At 45.4% G+C, this 18,150-nt stretch overlaps 1 protein-coding gene across 1 annotated transcript in view; it reads right to left on the minus strand.

The window, feature by feature from the left end:
• ADNP2 (ADNP homeobox 2) overlaps nucleotides 1–18,150 on the minus strand; it is a 115,513-nt gene that overhangs the window by 39,235 nt on the left and 58,128 nt on the right. The window contains exon 3 of the mRNA XM_086965189.1: nucleotides 11,467–11,556. Within this exon, the coding sequence (XP_086821315.1) occupies nucleotides 11,467–11,556 (90 nt within the window). The remainder of the gene's footprint in view (nucleotides 1–11,466; nucleotides 11,557–18,150) is intronic.

Consider the following 18,150-nt stretch of genomic DNA (forward strand, 5'->3'; position numbering starts at 1 on the left):
AATCATACGCTATACTCCTTTAAGGACCTTATTAGGCCGCCCCTGAACCATTGTTTTTCTAAAATACCTGAGGACTTTGAGCCCGAAGACAGAGGACGACTTCCGGGAGCTATGGTGGCTCAGACCCTGCAACCGGTCCCTCTCCCTCCTCGTGGACCGGGACCTAGAGCGGCGCGGGGCCGCCTGCCGGAGCTCAAGTCGCTTGCGGGACCGCTCCCGCATAGCTCTAGACGTCAGGGCTCGACATTCGGAGCAGGCCTTGTCGTCGAGGCCCAGGCAATGAAGACCCCGGCGGTGGGGGTCGGTGACAGACATCAGTCGGTCCCAGTCAGCGCAGGGTTTAAACCCAGGCATACCTACAATCACCGTCTGAGTCGTTAAACCTCGAAAAGGATCAAAAATGATTGAAAAAGTTTAGTCAAAAATTGACTAACCACTTTTTTCTGGATCTGCGCTTGCTGGCACGGAAAAAAAAACACTGATGTCAGCGCACGAGGGCGGCGTCTAAGTACTCCGGCGACGTCATCCCAGCGCCAACGACGTCGACGACTGACGTGGAGCCGCAGACGACGCCTACCGACGCGCAGGGGTACTTATACGCAAAAGTTCCCGGATCCAGTCTGACGTCTGGGGATATTCTAAGGTAAGGAATCTAATACTAACTTGTTTCTTTCAGATTCCTACTTCAGACACCTAGAAAGTGAGGTCCGAACGTTAATGTGGTATGGAGGTGCACCTCGGACAGGATTACATAAATTGACGGTGGCGGGGGTATGATGCTTGGATTGCATTCCCGGATTTACGACTATCATTGGGCCTCACAATTAGTAGTAGTAAATCACTGGAAATATCCCTCCCAGATAGACCAGGCATACTTGTTAGATATCGGAAGGAAGGGGTGCCTCGGAGCCATATATACGAAAGTCTGGAAAGGGCAGTATCTGCGCCAAACAGCTCACACAGTGGAAGTGTGGTGCCAGGCTACTAGACATCTTGGCTGGACAGATGTAGTGACCCACAACGCCAGGAAGCTCCTTTCGGAGCGACAGTTCGCGCTTTATAAATTCCAAATTAACATTAACCCAGGCCACACCACTATGGTAGACTCAAAAACTAGGACTTTTATGTAACCAACCAGGAATTGATAAATGGGACACCATTGGAAACGCCACTATAGGCCATATAGTGAAAAAGGGCAAAATTCTCACATTTAAGGAGTTAAGGGAGAAATATGAACTAGCTCCAGGGGAGGCCTTTCGCCATTTACAGATTCACCATCCCTCATAACAGCGTTCCCGTGTAGTAAGGCTAATAGGTCCATTGTCAACAAGTGCTAAATTAGCATGAGCTTCGCTGCCATGGGGCTGCTTTTGCGCACGACACTGCAAGCATCTATTTTGCAAGACTTTATTTGTGCCCATTACTCATGAGAACTGTCTGCCTTGCAGGTTCTTTGCTGTGCTCTGAGGATTAGTCTGCAAATGATGTTCAAGGTTAAACAACAATGCCCCTTGTTATTCTGCTCTGATCTGTCCATCGCACCTAGACATAACAGGCTACACACAGCTGCACCTCTGGAACTCGCGTACTTTAATATTGCAACCAAAACCTGTTTTTACACACATGGAGACACCTTTCCAGAGAGAAGACCTAGTTTCTTGTGCGATGTGAACAATGCATCTAGGCCTAGAGGTACGGGGTCTGCTGACAAAGCCCAGACGTCTTCTGTTTTATAATAAACTATCTCTTGTCAAAGAGAGGGTGTGAAGGTTGTTCAGTCCTTTTCCATTGTTTTCCTTAACAGGACATCCCCGTTTGTATTCTATGGAACTGTAACAATGCGGACAATAGTGTTTATGCATTCTGCTGCTAGTATTGGCTCGTGTACTGCACCATAGAGCGTGTTGGGTAAAATGAACATTTAAACTATACCGCATCTAGAATTACTCGCATCGTGGACAAGTATGAGTAGCTAAACAAAAGAGTGTCTGGCTACTGCAATTCCCAAGATAGAGTTACGTGTTCTGGGTTGTCTAATCATTGGTAGCATCGCTGTAGCCGGAGAACGGAAGAGACACTATAGCTTGTCGGTATGAGATTTTGGGTACAGATGTGGTAGGTTGGTACACCACCTACTCACTGAGGTCCAGTTTTCCTGTGCATAGTTCTTTGTATTTGCAGAATCCCTGCAACACTCGGACAGAGGAAATCTCCTGGAATACTCCCCTTTAGAAGATCGGTTGATTTCTGAACCGATGTTAAGCAAAGCCATATCACCAACATATTGGAAGCTGTGTAATAGTTTACCAGACCTGTTTCGTACTCAGAGACGGGTGGCAAGCTAACATAGGGTTTATTGAAGAGGATGACTAGCAAAAAGCACTGATGTCCCTAAAGGAAGCAGCCATCCCTCTTAGTCTCAATCCGATTCAATAAAAAATCCTACATAAAATCCACCAAATCATTGATGACTTCGTAGCTTGGGAAAGGATAATCCGATCCTCCCAATGCCCTGAGGATTGATCCCATTTGTCTTACAGATCCTGCTGCATCGGTCTCATTTTCAAGCTGGAGTTGGGGATGAGAAATATGAAAGAGGCCATCGACCCTAGAAGAGATGCCACTTGTCGCACTGATGGTTGGTGCACATGAAGTAGAGAGTTGCACTTCGGTTTCATTGGGAACGGTTGTTCCTCCGAAGGAAACACTTTTCCTAAAACCAAGTCTATAGTGGCACCCAGATAATGGAGTTTGAGTGGCCTGTTGGACAGATTTGTCCAGGTTCACATGAAGGCCTAAACGGTGAAGCAGGTTTAGGCAAATTCGAAAGTGTTCCTTCACCATCTGTGGAGACGAACCCTTCAACAGCCAATTCTCCAGGTACGGATACACAAACAGTCCTAGACTATGAAATACCCTTGGTGCCGATTTTAGGCCGAACAGTAAGACTCAGAACTGGTAATGCTTGGAGCCCACCATGAATCTCAGGAACTTGCAGTGATGTGGAGCAATCGGTATGTGGAAATATGCATCTTGGAGTTCTATCGAACACATCCAATCCCCCTTTTGCAGATGTGAATATATACCCTGGTGATGCTGAAGTGCTGATAGAGGTTCATAGTGGCAGTTAAAGTCTCCCCCTAACGGGGGCCACCCAGCTTACCACAGAAGAGGACGATACCTGGCATGTTCCAATCCCGAACATTTATCCAGCTAAAAACTGGTCACCTTTGGTCCTGCAGCGGACTACCATAACCTATTCATTTTCCATTAGAGCTTGTAACGGGCGCTTGAAGGGGGATAGTCCAGGACAGTACACCTACAATGGAATGGGTCACTCTTCCGTAATCGACTACTTCATGGCCAGCTTGGCCCTATGGCCTAGTATTCGTAATTTTCAAGTGTATAGTCGTACGGAAAGGGACCATAATCCCATAGTTGAGATGGATCTGCCGCTGCCCATTGAGGAGCAAGAGGGGGCCGAAAATATGGCCAAAATGTATACAAGTGTGATCCCCATGCTAGAAAGGGTAACTACAATGAATGATAGTGCCCCTGATAGTAGGGGGGGCACTGAGATTTCTGAGATCCACAAAGATCGTGGTGTTCTTATTTTAAATATCTTTATTCTAGTCCCCTATCGCCAAGAATCGAGGCCCCGGGTATTCTTATGGCCCTGGATTGCAGCTGGTGTCCACCACCTTTTTCTTTGACTGAAGTGGAAGTAGCTACAGGCCTATCAGCTTAATTGATGTGACCCCAAAAATATATGCCAGGCTTTTATTGGAACGCTTACTGGACTGGATTACAGAGAACAATATCCTTTCTCCCCTTCGGGCAGGTTTAGAGCCAAAATATCAACTATTGATCAGTTATTTCGCCTCCTGGTCCTCCACTGGAAGCACGTTGTTCTGGAAGGGGGTAGTCTATATTTAACATTCGTGGACCTCAAGTCTGCATTTGATATGGTGGATAGGAACCAACTCTGGAATATATTATTAACTATGGGGATTCCAACATATCTTTGCTATCAAACTAGACTACTTCACGAAGGAACGTTTGCTAAGGTTCGATTTGGTAAGTCTGGCCAATTGACCAGGGCTTTTCCGATTGAGAAAGGGGTCAGACAGGGTTGTGTTTTAGCCCCAACACTGTTTTCCCTCTTTCTTAACGGTCTTATAGAAGACCTCCTTACAGTAAACAATATTGACTCACCTAAATTGGCTTCTGGAAGATTTCCTGCACTAATGTTTGCGGATGACACCCTGTTGCTTTCTAAAACACCAATGGGAATGCAGCGGGTGTTGGGCCTGTTCACTAGCTTCTGTAAGAAAAGGAACTCTGTGGTGAATATAGACAAAACCAAGTACATGGTTTTTAACGCTAGCACAATCACCTGTCCCCATCCAAAAATGGAAGGCCGACCCCTGGAAAGGGTTAAAGTTTTTTGTTTATCTTGGGTTATCCTTGAATGACAAAATGGGGAGGGGTACACAAATGGCCAAGGCCAACCTAGGTCTGTCTCAGGCTGTCTGGGGGATTTTAAAAGTCCCAAAAAATTGCGTGCATAAGGTAGTGAGTGCGCCGCTAGAAATCTATAAAGTTCAAGCCAGATCTTCAGCCCTGTATGGGGCAGAGCTCTGGGGGCATCGACCGACGCACGAGCTATCCACCACTGAGAACAACTATATTAGGCAGCTACTTACCTTGCCAAGAAGCACACCACTAATACCACTTCGGCTGACTTGAATGTTAGGCCTATATCAGATGTTATTGCCTCACGCCCGCTCCTATATTGGAGGAGTGTGGAGTGTTCCCGAGCTGGAGAGCTATAGGAAAGAACTAAAGGTGGTGATGGACGGTTTGAGTGTAGGTAGGATCCCCTGGCTATCCTTTATAAGGCTGTCAGCGAGTAAGATTGGGCTGGAGAATCTCTGGCTCAATCCCGAGGTCACTTGCTCTACCATCTCTAAGCAAACTTTGGCAGAGACCATAAAACACCATCTCTAAGCAAACTTTGGCAGAGACCATAAAACACCATAACTTACAGGAATTATTTCACTCTGTCAGGCCATCAAGTTTGACCTATGGTTTTCTGGACCACAAGATGGACTACAGCTTCGAACAGGAATTAGACGCTATTCAACCAACTCTACCGAAGAAGCTGTATCTCCAATTTAGGTATGGTACCTTGCCCTTACACTCATACACTGATAGGTGGAGGTGGGGGGGGGGGGGAGGGGGGGGGGGGCCTGCCCGCCCATGTCCGGGCTGTAAAACTGAAGATGAGACTGCTTTGCAAGTCACCCTCTTTTGCCCGGCCTATTGCAAAATCAGAAGAAAGTGGATTATACAGTTGTGCAATAATTTAGGAATTAGGAACTATCTGGCGTTTTTTAGAATTTTAAAAACGGACACTAACACATTGATAGTTACTGCTGTAGCTAAATTCCTATTTTCTATGTGGCTAATGAGAAGGAATCTGCTTAGCTAAAGATGAACATTTTGCATGATGTGTTGGCTATGAGCCCTAATGAGCAAATGGGTCCTTATTGATATTTTATATTTTTTAACGTAGTATTGTATAAGTCATTGTTTTAAGGTTTTAAAATGTTCTTTCCCAAACAGATGAAATTATGTAAAATCTATTATACTAACTGCCGTATGTATTCATGGTCTATTGATAAACGTATAAATATGCTGTCTGTACTTTTATGGTTTACGAACAAACCGAAATAAAGTTTTTGGAATGAAATTTGATGTAGCGCCAACATGCAAAACCTTTCCCTCCGAATGACCTTCAGAGATCGCAGATCCATGATAGGTCTGTATTTGTGCGCTTGGTCTTTCTTTGGCACCAGAAAGTACCAGGAATAGACTCCTCTTTGAGCAGGAGGAACTTCTTCTATGGCCAATTTCTAGAGGACAAACATCTCCTGATGTAGCAATTTTAGTTGGTGGGGGTGTGATTTTACTGGAGGAATGTTCTTTGGTGGTGCAATGAAACGAAGTGTGTATCCATTGTTCAGTATACTTAGCACCCACCGAGCTTTTGTTATTTTGCTCCATTCTGCCATGTGATTTGAAATTCTTCCTCCCACTGGAGTGGGCAGCAAAGCTAGAGGAAGTCCTGGCTGCGCCGGAGGATGTCCTCTGCCTCTGGAGGATCTACGGCCTGGTACCCGAAACCTGGATTGCAGGTTCTGCTTCTTCTGCTATTGAGGGGGTTTGAACCCTCTGATGGTAGTCTTTGCAATTGTAAGGCCTGTAGCTTCGTCTGAATTCTTTTTCTTTCCCAGGCCTACCGCCTTCAGAGTATCCAGCACAGCCTTCATCCTGGCCATTTCTTCATCAGTGTGGGAACCAAAAAGAGGTTCCGGAGAATGGGAGAGTCAAAATCTGGTGTGGAGACTCAGACTTTAAAGCTGTTATGCGCAGCCATGAAGACCTTCATTCACAAATGCTGTGTGCATATGAATGGGTAGCCAGAGAAGCCCCGTCCGCCGCAGTACTAATCACCTGATTAAAAACCGGCGCCCCTGCTTGGAGAATCTCCACAAAAACTTGTCTGTTCTCATTTGGCAGATTTCCTTAAAACGATCCAAAGAATCCCATAAAGACCTTTCGCAACGGCCCAACAGGGCTGCAGCGCTTGATACTTTCAAGGAAGATGGTGCGGATCCGCAAACATTTCTCCCCCAAGAGTCCTTGGCTCGACTCTCCTTGTCTGGAGGGACAGAGGACAAAGAAGCTAAGGCATGAGTTTTCTTTGCTGCTGCGATGATCATCGAGTCTGGTGGAGGATCGGACTTTAAAATTAAAGGATCCGATGCCGACAGCTTATATTTTTTATGAACAGTCCCTGGCCAGCTTTAAATAGAGGATGGGGTGAGAAAAAAATTCCATCACTGGTTAGACAAGACCAGGAACCAGTGGGAGCAAAGACATAGACCGTTGGAGTTTCGAAGAGGATAGAGGTGGAAGCCTGCGGCGCGGACATATCTATGTTCAGTTTCAGGGCTCCTCTAGTGAGGACATCATGAAATGTATTGATGTCATCGATAGGTGACACTCAAGGGCGGGCTATCCGTAAGGGTTGATGAATAGTCCCTTTAAGAGTAAGATGAAGACCAAGATGGTGTTCTCATTCTCTTCCGATGAGCATGAGTTGGTCTATGCTCTGGAGATTTGTCCTGGCGATCCCTGGTCCGAGAAAAAGATCTGTCCACCTCCTGTACGAATCGTTCCAACGGGGATCTGTGTAGTGGAATGGAATAGTCCAAACGCCTTCGAGCTTGACAATGGCTGACGGGAAGGAGCCATCTTGGTGACAGATCAACTGAAGTAGACCTCTGCCTTCGTGGAGACATTGGTCTTTGTGATTGTCGTGCCTCTGGAGACTGAGAAGAACTTCTCGTTGAAATAACTTGAGGAGAGCTCGCAACTGAAGGTGATGACTCCATGCGGTCTCTGGAGGCTGAGCAGCTTCTGGAGGAGCGATGAGATGTCGATGGTGAGTGCCTTGACGTCGAACGACTATATGTGACCAGCATCGGTGAGTCATTCGAGAGGGATCTTCTCCACGTCGACCTCTTTCCGCTTCGACGTCTAATGTCCCGACGTTAAAGCCATCGACCTCACCAACTTGGTCCTAGACGGGGAGCGTCTGGGAGAAGCTAAAGTAGTGTGCACTGACTGAGAACTCCCTCGACGTGTTCTTCCTTGACGTTCACGGAGACAGCCGCCTCGACGTTGCACGCCGTCTGGAATACTTAACTTTGGGTCCCGACGAAGAATCTTTCTTCGCCGAAGAAAAAAAGGATTTGGTCTTCGACGTTGACTGCCGCCTGGTCAGCGACAACGGAGGAGACCGCTTTGACGTAGAATGTCTCGCACCCGGCGACGACGAGGCCTGTCTAGACGTAGACGGTCGCCTGGTTGGCAGCAACAGAGACGCCAGTTTTGACGTCGCTCTGACGACGGAGCAGGTCTTGCCGCCGAAAGCCGTACCGACGGCGGTGTTCCAACTCTCGACGTTGTGCGAGCCCGCACCAACTAAGATAGACTCCTCGACGCGATCGTCGCCGCCGGAGGACGTGACGTTCCTGCAGTCTTCATCTACGCCCGGTGTTCGACGGTAAATCCGCCATCGATGGTCTTGTCGACGTTTTTGCTGCCGGTGACGGAATTTTCAGTGCCGATCCAGACGCTGAAGAGCAAACTTGGACTTTACTTCTGGATGACTATCTTGCACTCTCCTTTCTCTTCTTCACCGGAGACCTGCCTCTAGAAGGAGCTTTTCCCTTCTCAGTCAGCCCATAAAGACAAACCGCTCTCGGTCTTTCAGAGTACGCCTGGACAGGGGCTGACAATGCTTGCAAGTCTTAGGATCATGATCTCCAGGAAGGCAAAGGATACACACAAAATGCAAGTCTGATCTAGCCTTTTTGCCACAGGCAAGGCAGGAGTCGGAGATGGCATTTCTGAGAGAAAAAATATGCCCAATTGGCTCAAATAAAAAGTAGTAATCTACTTGAAAAGCCAAAAGATGTCGAAGTAAGTAAGTTTTACTGAAAAAAATAGTAGATATTTTCTGACAGAAATAAGAAAAACCAAGAGCTGAAGTAAGTTTGCGAGAACTGTGGACATACATAACCAGTTGCATCTTTATTTCCATATTTCCATCGTACAGGCAAAACGTGAAATGGATTTTCCAGCCTGTATTCAAAACGGACCTGAACCTGCATTATGGGAAATGTATTTCCAACTAACTGGTCATGTGACTCAATGAGTTTAAAGCACACACTCATGCACTTTGTTTTGGACATGGCTTCCACATGTGAGCAAGGCAGTAGTGATCGCCGAAATACATAAGGAGAAGGAAGTTTTTATGTGCTGCTGTTGCCATGAATAAATGCATTTTCTCCAGTATTGGGCCTCGGTTTTCTGCTTCATGTTGATGAAATTGGTGGGCTGCTCGTTGCCCGCTGTCTAGGAGGCCGCCCTGAAGGGTCGGGGGATCCTGTACTCTGAGGATTTTTGGTGATATATCTCTTCATATATGATTTTCACATATGTATGTGTATATATTGTTGCTTATGACTTGATGAGGATCCCCTGGAAGAGAAGCTTCTCCTCAGATTTGCCCAGCGAAGATGGGTACTTATATACTTCTATACATGAAAAGTACCCTCATGGTTCTACCTAGATCCGTCACGATACTATGGGCCCGTCAGCCAAATAGGACCATAGTGGTGATGTTTGTACAGTTATTCTTCAGGAGATGGTAATCCTGCTGTGATGCAGAGAATCTTCATGAACAATAAATAAGGCTAGTTTGAGGAAAACCAAACATTTATTTGGCACCAACTAGGTGAAAGGTCAGTGCCAGAGCAGTTATGTAGAGCAAGGTAGGACAAATGTGGGTAAAATGTTGTGCAACTACATAGGCCTGTATTGAGGTACATTGGGGCTCATAACAGTCCCAAGGGGGCAAAGACTGTGTGGGACCCAACAGCATTACCTAGAGATCAGAGCCCAGAGGCATGACTGCCAAGAAGAGCTTTGAAGTGATGCACAAACACACATAGGATCTACAGGGTCTTAAGCTACTATTCTATGGTATTGCGACCCTCTGCACCCCCTAGCTGGCTCACCACTTTGAGGTTGTCCTTCCGGGAGCAGTCCTCCGCCTCCTCCACCCTTCCTTCTATAGAACATATTCAAACAGATTCAGGAGCTTGTGTAGATGATCGTGAGTTAGTGCTAGTAAACCCTGGAGTCTTTTCTGCATGGACGAGTTCTGTCAGTTTCTTGTGATCATTTCTGAGGAGATTATTGTCTATTGCAATGGCACCCACCTTGGCCTCCAAAGAGGTTATGTATTGTGCAAATAGCTTCCAGGATGACATTATCAGTGCCTTTTTGCTTTTAAAGAGTTACTCGTGTCTAGTGGGCCTTTCTGCCCCTCTAAGGCCCGTCACACGTAGAGGTCACAATATGTTTGGCTTATACAGTAAGTATTCTTAACTTCCCATATTTCCGTAATAAGCATTATCTCAGTTAACATAATATATTCAGTGTTTCCAATAATGCCATCTATTTCAGACTGCCAGTTTAGCACGAACTGTATTCAGTTTGCAAAAACATTTATTTACCAACTGGAGGCAGACAGTTAAACGCTTCAGGTACCTATGAGCAGGGCACTTGGCTCTAGTATTGTCTAGCCTCCCTCTAGCTTGCAGATGATGGCTTCTGCTGATGGGGGCAGGTCTGCTGGACAGTTGGCCCTTGTGTTTGATTGAGCTGAGCAGGGCTAGTGCGGTTTTGTCAGTGGATCTGCTAGCACCAACACTACAGGTGGTGGGGTGTATCACTTGCTGGGCCAGGTGGTTGACTCATGTGCTAAGGGTCATCGTGGAGGAGAGGGCATTCTAGATTTGTGACTTTTCCAACTCTGACAAAGTGCTGTGTCAGAAGCGCAGTAAGAAGTGAAAGGTAGCACAACTGGATACACAACTTTCCCTGGAGCCTGGCACTCACCAGTGCAAGTACACACAATGGATCCTGTGCCAATGGTGTATGTTCACCCAGTGGCTCCTGTCACCAATCAATAGAAAATATGTACTCTTCCTACCTATGGATATGGAGATAATCAGACTTCTCAATTAGACTCATCAGGAAAGACATCTTCAAAATAAACTATACAGTGATGTCAAAAACATGGCAATTGGCAAGCAACATTTTATGTTGCTGCAAGCTACATATTGCTTAAGAGCTACAAGTTGAACCACTGGCATCCGGGTGACAAAGGTCCATGGGATGCAGTTGCTTCAGCAAACCTGCAGGGACAGGACAAAACACTATAACAAATAACAAATATGCATAAGCTCTATATATAAAATGAAAATGCCTGACTTTTGGTATGCTCGAAGTGCTATATAGCTTCAAAACCAAAAGGTGTTCTCCCATGCAGCATAAGTGATTCATTGTTTGCCTACCAGATCCCTAGGAGAGAATTATACAATATCAACTACTAGCTCAATGCTCACATTAAAATCCCCTTCTCTGATATACTATTTAGGCAGTAAAAGACTTCAGAGGGGTCAGGGTAATTGGGGAATGTTCTAATTTTGGAAGCCTCACCTTTCTTCACCAACTAATTGAAGCAGGGCAACGGCAGGTTTGGAAGGAAAGGAAACCAGAAGATTTACAATGAATGCCGCATTACACCCGACCCCAACAATCTGAATCACTTCTGGCACAATTTTAAAACAGTACATTAGGAATGCATTGCATTATTTGGATCAATTATATCTAACCGTACCTACAATGTGGAAAAAGGTAACACAAAAATGATCAACTATCCGTCTAATTTACTTCTGGCACTCTACTGTCCGTTCCATCCTCTATGACAATTACAATTATTGTGGTCGATTATAATGAACACAAGTTTAGGGAACTTACCTTTCTTTTTCCTGTAGTTTCCCAAAGAGATAAATCTGCCCAGGTTGTGTTGGAAAAGCATTTTTCTCCTGGACCGCAACTGTTAATTTCCTTAAAACCAAACAGGAATTTAAATAAGTCAAATACAAAACATGAAATGGAGTGTGTAACATCAGTTCAAGGTACATCTAGCATTAAACATACACTACTCAAAACAAATCTACATGCTCTCAATCCTACCCAAGTGGTTGAGAATTATTAGTCAGTGGCAAACCATGCCGCAAATGGCTTTTTATATCAGGCGGTTTTAGTTTAAAGCTTTTAAGCCCCTGTTGTGCAATTCCATACTTTGTTGGTCCACTCCCCCAACCACTTAACATACAAAGCTACAGCTTACATTTTATAGTGTATCACAGTTCCATCAGCAACTGCTTGTGCAACAACATATTCCGCCGTTTCATAGATTTTCTGCACCTCGTGATTAAGAAAGTTCTAAATTACTTTTTGAGGCTTTTTCGTTGTGTCTGTGCCACCTAGACTTGCATGCGGTTACGATAGTCATACAATTTACAGCAATCTTTTCTCTGCTTACAGTTATAAGGCCTATGTCAGCAGACTAGGGAACATTCAGCCGTTTGAGACTTACATGTACCATGCTAGTTCAGCACAGATCACTCGCATACAAAGCAAGGATGTGAGATCTCTTACAGAATATCCAATGTGGTCTTCAGACCATAGTAAGCAGACATTTTTCTGCATGCAGTTCGTTACCTCACTCGGATCTAGTATGTAACATCATCTAAATTATTCAAGAAGTTTTATGTAGCGCTAGCTCCACCCGCTTTACATTTGCATAAAAAATGATTTAGGGAAAAACAGAATCAGACGTGGAGGGGCCCCCGGCCTGGGCCTGCCGCCAGGGACTCTGTGCGCGCTCTACTGAAAAGAAATTGGATAATCCCTTCGGTTGTAGATGGGTGGTCACTAAATCCTCCACAAAGAGGTCAAGGGCTTGTCCCCCTGTCGTCTCTGGGACGCCAATAAGGCGGATGTTATTCAGTCTCAACCACCCCTCCTGATCCTCGAGGCGGGCCATCAGGAGTTTGTTGTCTCCCTCCAACTGCCTCACCTGTTTGAGAGTGGAGGTGTCGGAGGTCAGGGCAGCCGTTGTTTCCACTTCAGATACTTTAGTGGACATCTTGTTAAAGTCAGCTCGGATCAGTGCCAGATCAATTGCAAGAATCCCGATCCTAGCGTCCACTTTGAGGGTGGCCATAATGTCCTGTAGGGTAACTTCTTGCAAGGCGCCACCAGCCGCCCCCCACCGTCGTTGGGCCCTTTTTGTCAGGGGGCTCTCACTGCGACTTTGTGACTACAAATTTGTCCAGCTTAGCCTGGTTAGCCCCGCGCCCTGGTCTGTTACTCATTGTGTTTCTCAGGATAGACGGGTCACTTATTGCCAGGCTTGTATAGAATGCGTCCTATGAATCGAACTGGTGCGGATATGTGAAGAAGGCCAGGTCTTTTCAGTCTATCAGGCAGAGGGACCCCTAACCGTCACACCTCCCAGCACTCAGTTTATTGAGCAGCCCTCACCTTCTTGAAGCCAGTACTCAGATTGTTGCCTCAGGCTCCAGGCCGCTCACATCGCACGATGGTGTAAGGGCAGTCCTTGTGCAATCACCTTTTTGAGCCCTAGTCGCAGTCCTCCGCTCCCGGGAGGTGAGGATCTTCAGCGGACAGACACTCCCGGGCCCTTCACCCAGCACACGTGGGCCCACTCTGGAGGCATGGTCTACTGTGGCCCTCTCAGTCTTGGGGCTGCGATTTTTGGGCTGTCCACAGGTATCATACAGCCCCCCTGGATCCGGGGTTCAGCACAGCCCGCCACGCCTGGCCACCGCTGCAAATTGTCCCTTCGACCCCTTGGTACAGGGGCCCAGAGTATCGCAGGCGCTATTCCCTGACCCCACCTGGTCACGCAGCACTCATGTGCGGGGAAGCGATGTGAAATGAGCAGTGGATAAAACGACCAATCCATTTGCTGATCCTGCTCAGGGGAGCCTCAAAGATAGAAAAAAGGGCCCCAGGACTGAAGAATTAATTATTTTACTGCACCATGCACCAGTAGAAGTTAGATTATCTTTTACACAGGTTCTTGATGAATGAAGGGGACTTTGACTTTATCTCCTTTTTTAAGAATGCATTAGGAAAGGTTTCTGAATGCCTCAATCCTGGATTTTCTTTTTTTTTTTATCTACATGATTTTCATTTTATGATGTTACACATTCTTCTACGCAAAGGTCCAACTTTGGTTTCAGCACAGCGCCCGCTTTCATCTTTACAATACGAGCACCGTGCTTTACATTTCAGCACAGCAAAACACACAAGATGATGGACAGAAAGTTGCACAATGGCAAAACATTCACCCCCAGTCACAGATCTGGGTTTAATCCATCGTTATTTTGCTCACCAAGCCACCCCAGTTCAGACATGGTCATATGCAAATCAGTCTTGACCCTGTGCCTTATGAGAACAGTCCAGCCCGAGCTGCCAAGCCATGTCTTCCCTGGACCAAAATCAAGCATTCTAGGACTGGTTTCTGGCTATCAGACGTCTTCAGCCAGGGTGGCATGGCGAGCAAAAGAATGATTGATTTAACCCAGATCTCTTGACTGGGGTGAATGTTTTGATGTGTTCTGCATTCCGTCCATCAATTGTGTGTCTTTTGCTTTCGCACCGTAAGTGCGCCAGGTATGCCCAGACGTGGCTCCTGGGCTCACTGTGCAACTGGAATCAAGCTATCCTGGCTCAAGAAAGGTGAAACCCTAAACAGGTCCTAGGATGCTTGTTTCCGGTCCAGGGAGGACCTGGCTTGGCAGTTCGAGCTGGACTGTTCCCATGAGGCACAGGGTCAAGACTGATTTGAAAATGGCCAGGTCTAAACTGGGGTGTCATGGTGAGCAAAAGAACGATGGATTTAACTCAGATCTCTTGACTGGGGGTTAATGTCTTGATTGGTTTTGTGTCTTTTGCTTACATTTCAGCACGGCGCACGGTTTTCTGTTGACAAACGCCAATAGCTGGAAGTCCTGCAAATGCAAGACCTATAGCATTGCAAATGCTAGTTTTCTTTTTAGGTCTCGCATACACAGCGACAAGGGCTGATTAGGAGGGACCTCTTGGCATTGCTCTGTACTTTCTTGGAAACTCGTGCATGTTTTGCACGGTTTCCAAAGAGTACTCGTGCATGCAGAGCGTTTGCATTGCGGGAGCGAGCAGCGGCGCCATCTGTATGAAATTATCGCGCCTGCAAGGCAAATGCTCTGAATGCACGAGTACAGTTTCACTTTCCCTGCCGCGCTTGTTTTTCTCTTCTTACGTCCTCTCCTTCCATCCTTTGTTCTCCTGCAGCCCTTTGAGAGGCCGTGCCACAGTATAAACGCTATACAAGCAGCGTACAGGCAACACTATCTGCAGTCAAAAATATGTAAACAAATAGCTTTTGGGTAAAAACGTGCTTTAGTTTATGGCTAAAATAACGCAATGTGTTAGTCAGATCTGTGCTTAATTACATTGATTCTCTAGGGCGTAAACTATGTGGGTGGGTTTCATACTTGTGCATCAGTTTCCCCAGCTGCTGATACAGGTAGTGATTCCATCACCCCTTCACTCAAATTCCAATGTAACAATTAGAGTTCAATGTCACTATTTTTTTCATTGACTGTAGTAGGCAGTTTATGATCATAAAGTCGTCAGCCTAAGGGAAGAGGACTGTACATTTAAGACAGTTCAATCACTGGCTTTGTGCCAGTGTCGTTATTCTCAAGAACCTTAAATACATTTTGCAGTGACGTTGTACCACCTCTCCGATGATGCACTAAAATGTCCATAAAGCAATGTATTGTACTGTATTGCAATTGCTTTTATATAGCGCTTACTACCTCTGACGAGGCGTCGAATCGCTTTTTCGGAGAGTAGCGCGCTACTCCGGGACCCATAGAGGATTAGTGTTGAATTAGTATAGTGAAACATGCAAGTACATTTTAAGTGGTGGATAGGTTAGACAGTTATTTGGATTTGGAATGATAGCAGAAGGATAGAGGAGGATACAAGGTATTTATTTATATAGCGCTTGTTGACGCATGCTATTCAGGAAGCCTACAAAGGATTAGTGGTGAATTAATATGGTGAAATATGAAGTAATTTCAGTAGTGGATATTAGTCAGTTACTTGGAGTGAGAAGTATAGAGGCGGGATAATAGGTGAAGAGAAATTTGAATTCATATAGAACTGGTTACCCCTGATGGGTGTTGGATCGCTTTTCTGGCGAGTAGCACACCACTCTGGAACCCATAAAGGATTACTGTTGAAAATTAGTATAGTAAAAAAATACGGGTCTTGCGGTTGGAGCGCCCCTGGATCGACAATGTGGCTAATGAGGACAAAAGAAAAAAAAAAGAAAAAAAAATACGAAGTAATTTGAGTAGTGGATATGTTATTTAGTCATTTGGGTAGTATATTAGTATAGTTTAATATGGAATTTGAGAAGTGAACATGTAATTTCGATTGAAAATGATAGTGGAGGGATAAAAGAGTGAAATATGTTTTTTTTAGGTCTAGCAATAGGAGGAGGCTTTTGGATGAGCAAAAGGAGTTTTGGAGGGGAGGACTCAGACGAAAGAGTTTAGAAAGGTTTGTTTTAGGGGATCGGTATAGTAAAAGAGGTGTCAGATGATGCAAGGAGGGGTAGAGTAGGAGAGAGTCTAGAAAGGGTTATTTTGGCAATCATAGTAGTGTTTGGGATAAGAGAGAGTGGATGTAGAGGATATATTGATGGATGTATAGGATGAGAGATAGGGTAGTGCATTGGAAGGAGTATTAGAAGAAGTTTGAGATGAGTCAGAAGGTTGGGCTAGAAGATATACTGAGCGAAGTATAGGCTGAGAAATAGGGTAGTGGATTGGAAATGCTAAATTAGAAGAAAGTGATAAATATATAGACACACAGATCCAAGTACATGGAAGGTACATAGATGCACAATGGAAGTATCTACAAGTAGACCAAAGATGATTTTGATGTATTCATTATTTTTTCTCTCAACAATTATTTTACATTTTTATACAAAGTAATACACAAAGATAGGTACATATCTATAGTGAAAAAAATGCTTGTATACAGAGGGATATGCTGTAAATTTCTGTTTACGTATGGTGCTTATGTGGGGAAGAGACAAATCTTGAGTAGTTTTCTTAAGATAAGGTGGTTGTTGGTGGACCTTATGTTGGGGGGGTAAAGAGTTCTATAGTTTGGCTGCCTAAACAAAGAAGGATGTGCCACCCATGTTTTTTTCTTGTATGGTGGGATTTTGAGGCGAGATGCTCTTTTAGAGCAGAGGTTCCTTTGTTGAATGTGTTTGGTGATTTTATTCCTGATTAAGAGCGGTCCCATTCTATGTATTGCTTTGTGGGTGATACAAAGCAGCTTGAACGTGGATCTACTGGCAACCCGTAACCAATGCAGGGCTTTCAAGGCAGGGGAGATGTGGTCTCGCAATTTGATATGCACGAGTAGTCTGGCAGCCGAGTTCTGAATCCGTTGTAGTCTTTTCATGGTCGTTAAAGGTGATCCGTGGTAGAGGCTATTGGCGTTATCGAGTTTGGACAGAACAAGAGAGATGGTAGCTTGCACCTGGTGTGGAAATCCCAAATGAGGGAAAATTCATCGCAGCGTCTTTATAGTAGCAAAGCTTGATTTTGCTAGTTTATCCACTTGGGCATTCATCGACAGCTTTGAGTCCATTGTCATTCCGAGGTTTCTTACTTCCTTCGATACTTTAGGCAGTGATCCCAGGTCATCAGGCCATGCGGCAAGCGGGTTGTAATGTTTCCCATCGCCACACGTGAGTATTTCAGTTTTTGAAGGATTCGATTTGAGATGGCTCCAGGTCATCCACTGAACACGGCTCCGAGACAGCTGAAAATTGGTGATTTTCCAATGTCGTTGGGGCATTCCAGTTGAAGTAGTATTTGCGTGTCATCTGCATAGTTATTGAGGTGAAATTTATTGATCAGTACTGGTAATGACTTCATGTAGATGTTGAAAAGCATGGGCGAGATGATGGAACCTTGAGGGACGCCTGCTTTTGTAGAGTATGGTTTGGATGAAAAAGGTAAGGTATGGATGACATTAGTTCTGTTTCAAAGTTAGGACGCTATCCAGTCTAAAGCAGTTCCCTCTATGCCGGCTTCATAGAGTCTTTGTTTCAGAGTGTCATGGTCAACCGTGTCAAAGGCAGCTGAGCGGTCCAAGAGGAGAAGCGTAGCAACCCCGTTGCAGTCAACTGTATTCTATAGGTCATCCCAGATGGCAAGGAGGGCAGATTCAGTGCCCTTTTCCCGGACGGAATCCTGTTTGGAAGTCTGAAAGTATGTCATTCTCTTCAATGAATTGTGAGATCTGGGCTAACGCTGCTCTTTCCAAAAGTTTGCCCAGGAACGGGTCTGTAGTTGTCAGGGTTCAGCGGGTCCAAGTTTGTTTTCTTCAGTAAAGGGCGTATGTATGACTTTGAGTTCTTCTGGATATATTCCAGTAGTTAAGAAATAGTTGATGATTCTTCTTACTGGAGTGGCAGCAGAGGTTGTTAAAAGAATTGTCTTGAAAGTTTGTGGCAGACAGGGGTCAGAAGGGCTGCCAGCAGGCCTG

The sequence above is a fragment of the Lissotriton vulgaris genome, chromosome 4_1, assembly GCF_964263255.1.
Source record: "Lissotriton vulgaris chromosome 4_1, aLisVul1.2, whole genome shotgun sequence".
Taxonomy (NCBI): domain Eukaryota; kingdom Metazoa; phylum Chordata; class Amphibia; order Caudata; family Salamandridae; genus Lissotriton; species Lissotriton vulgaris.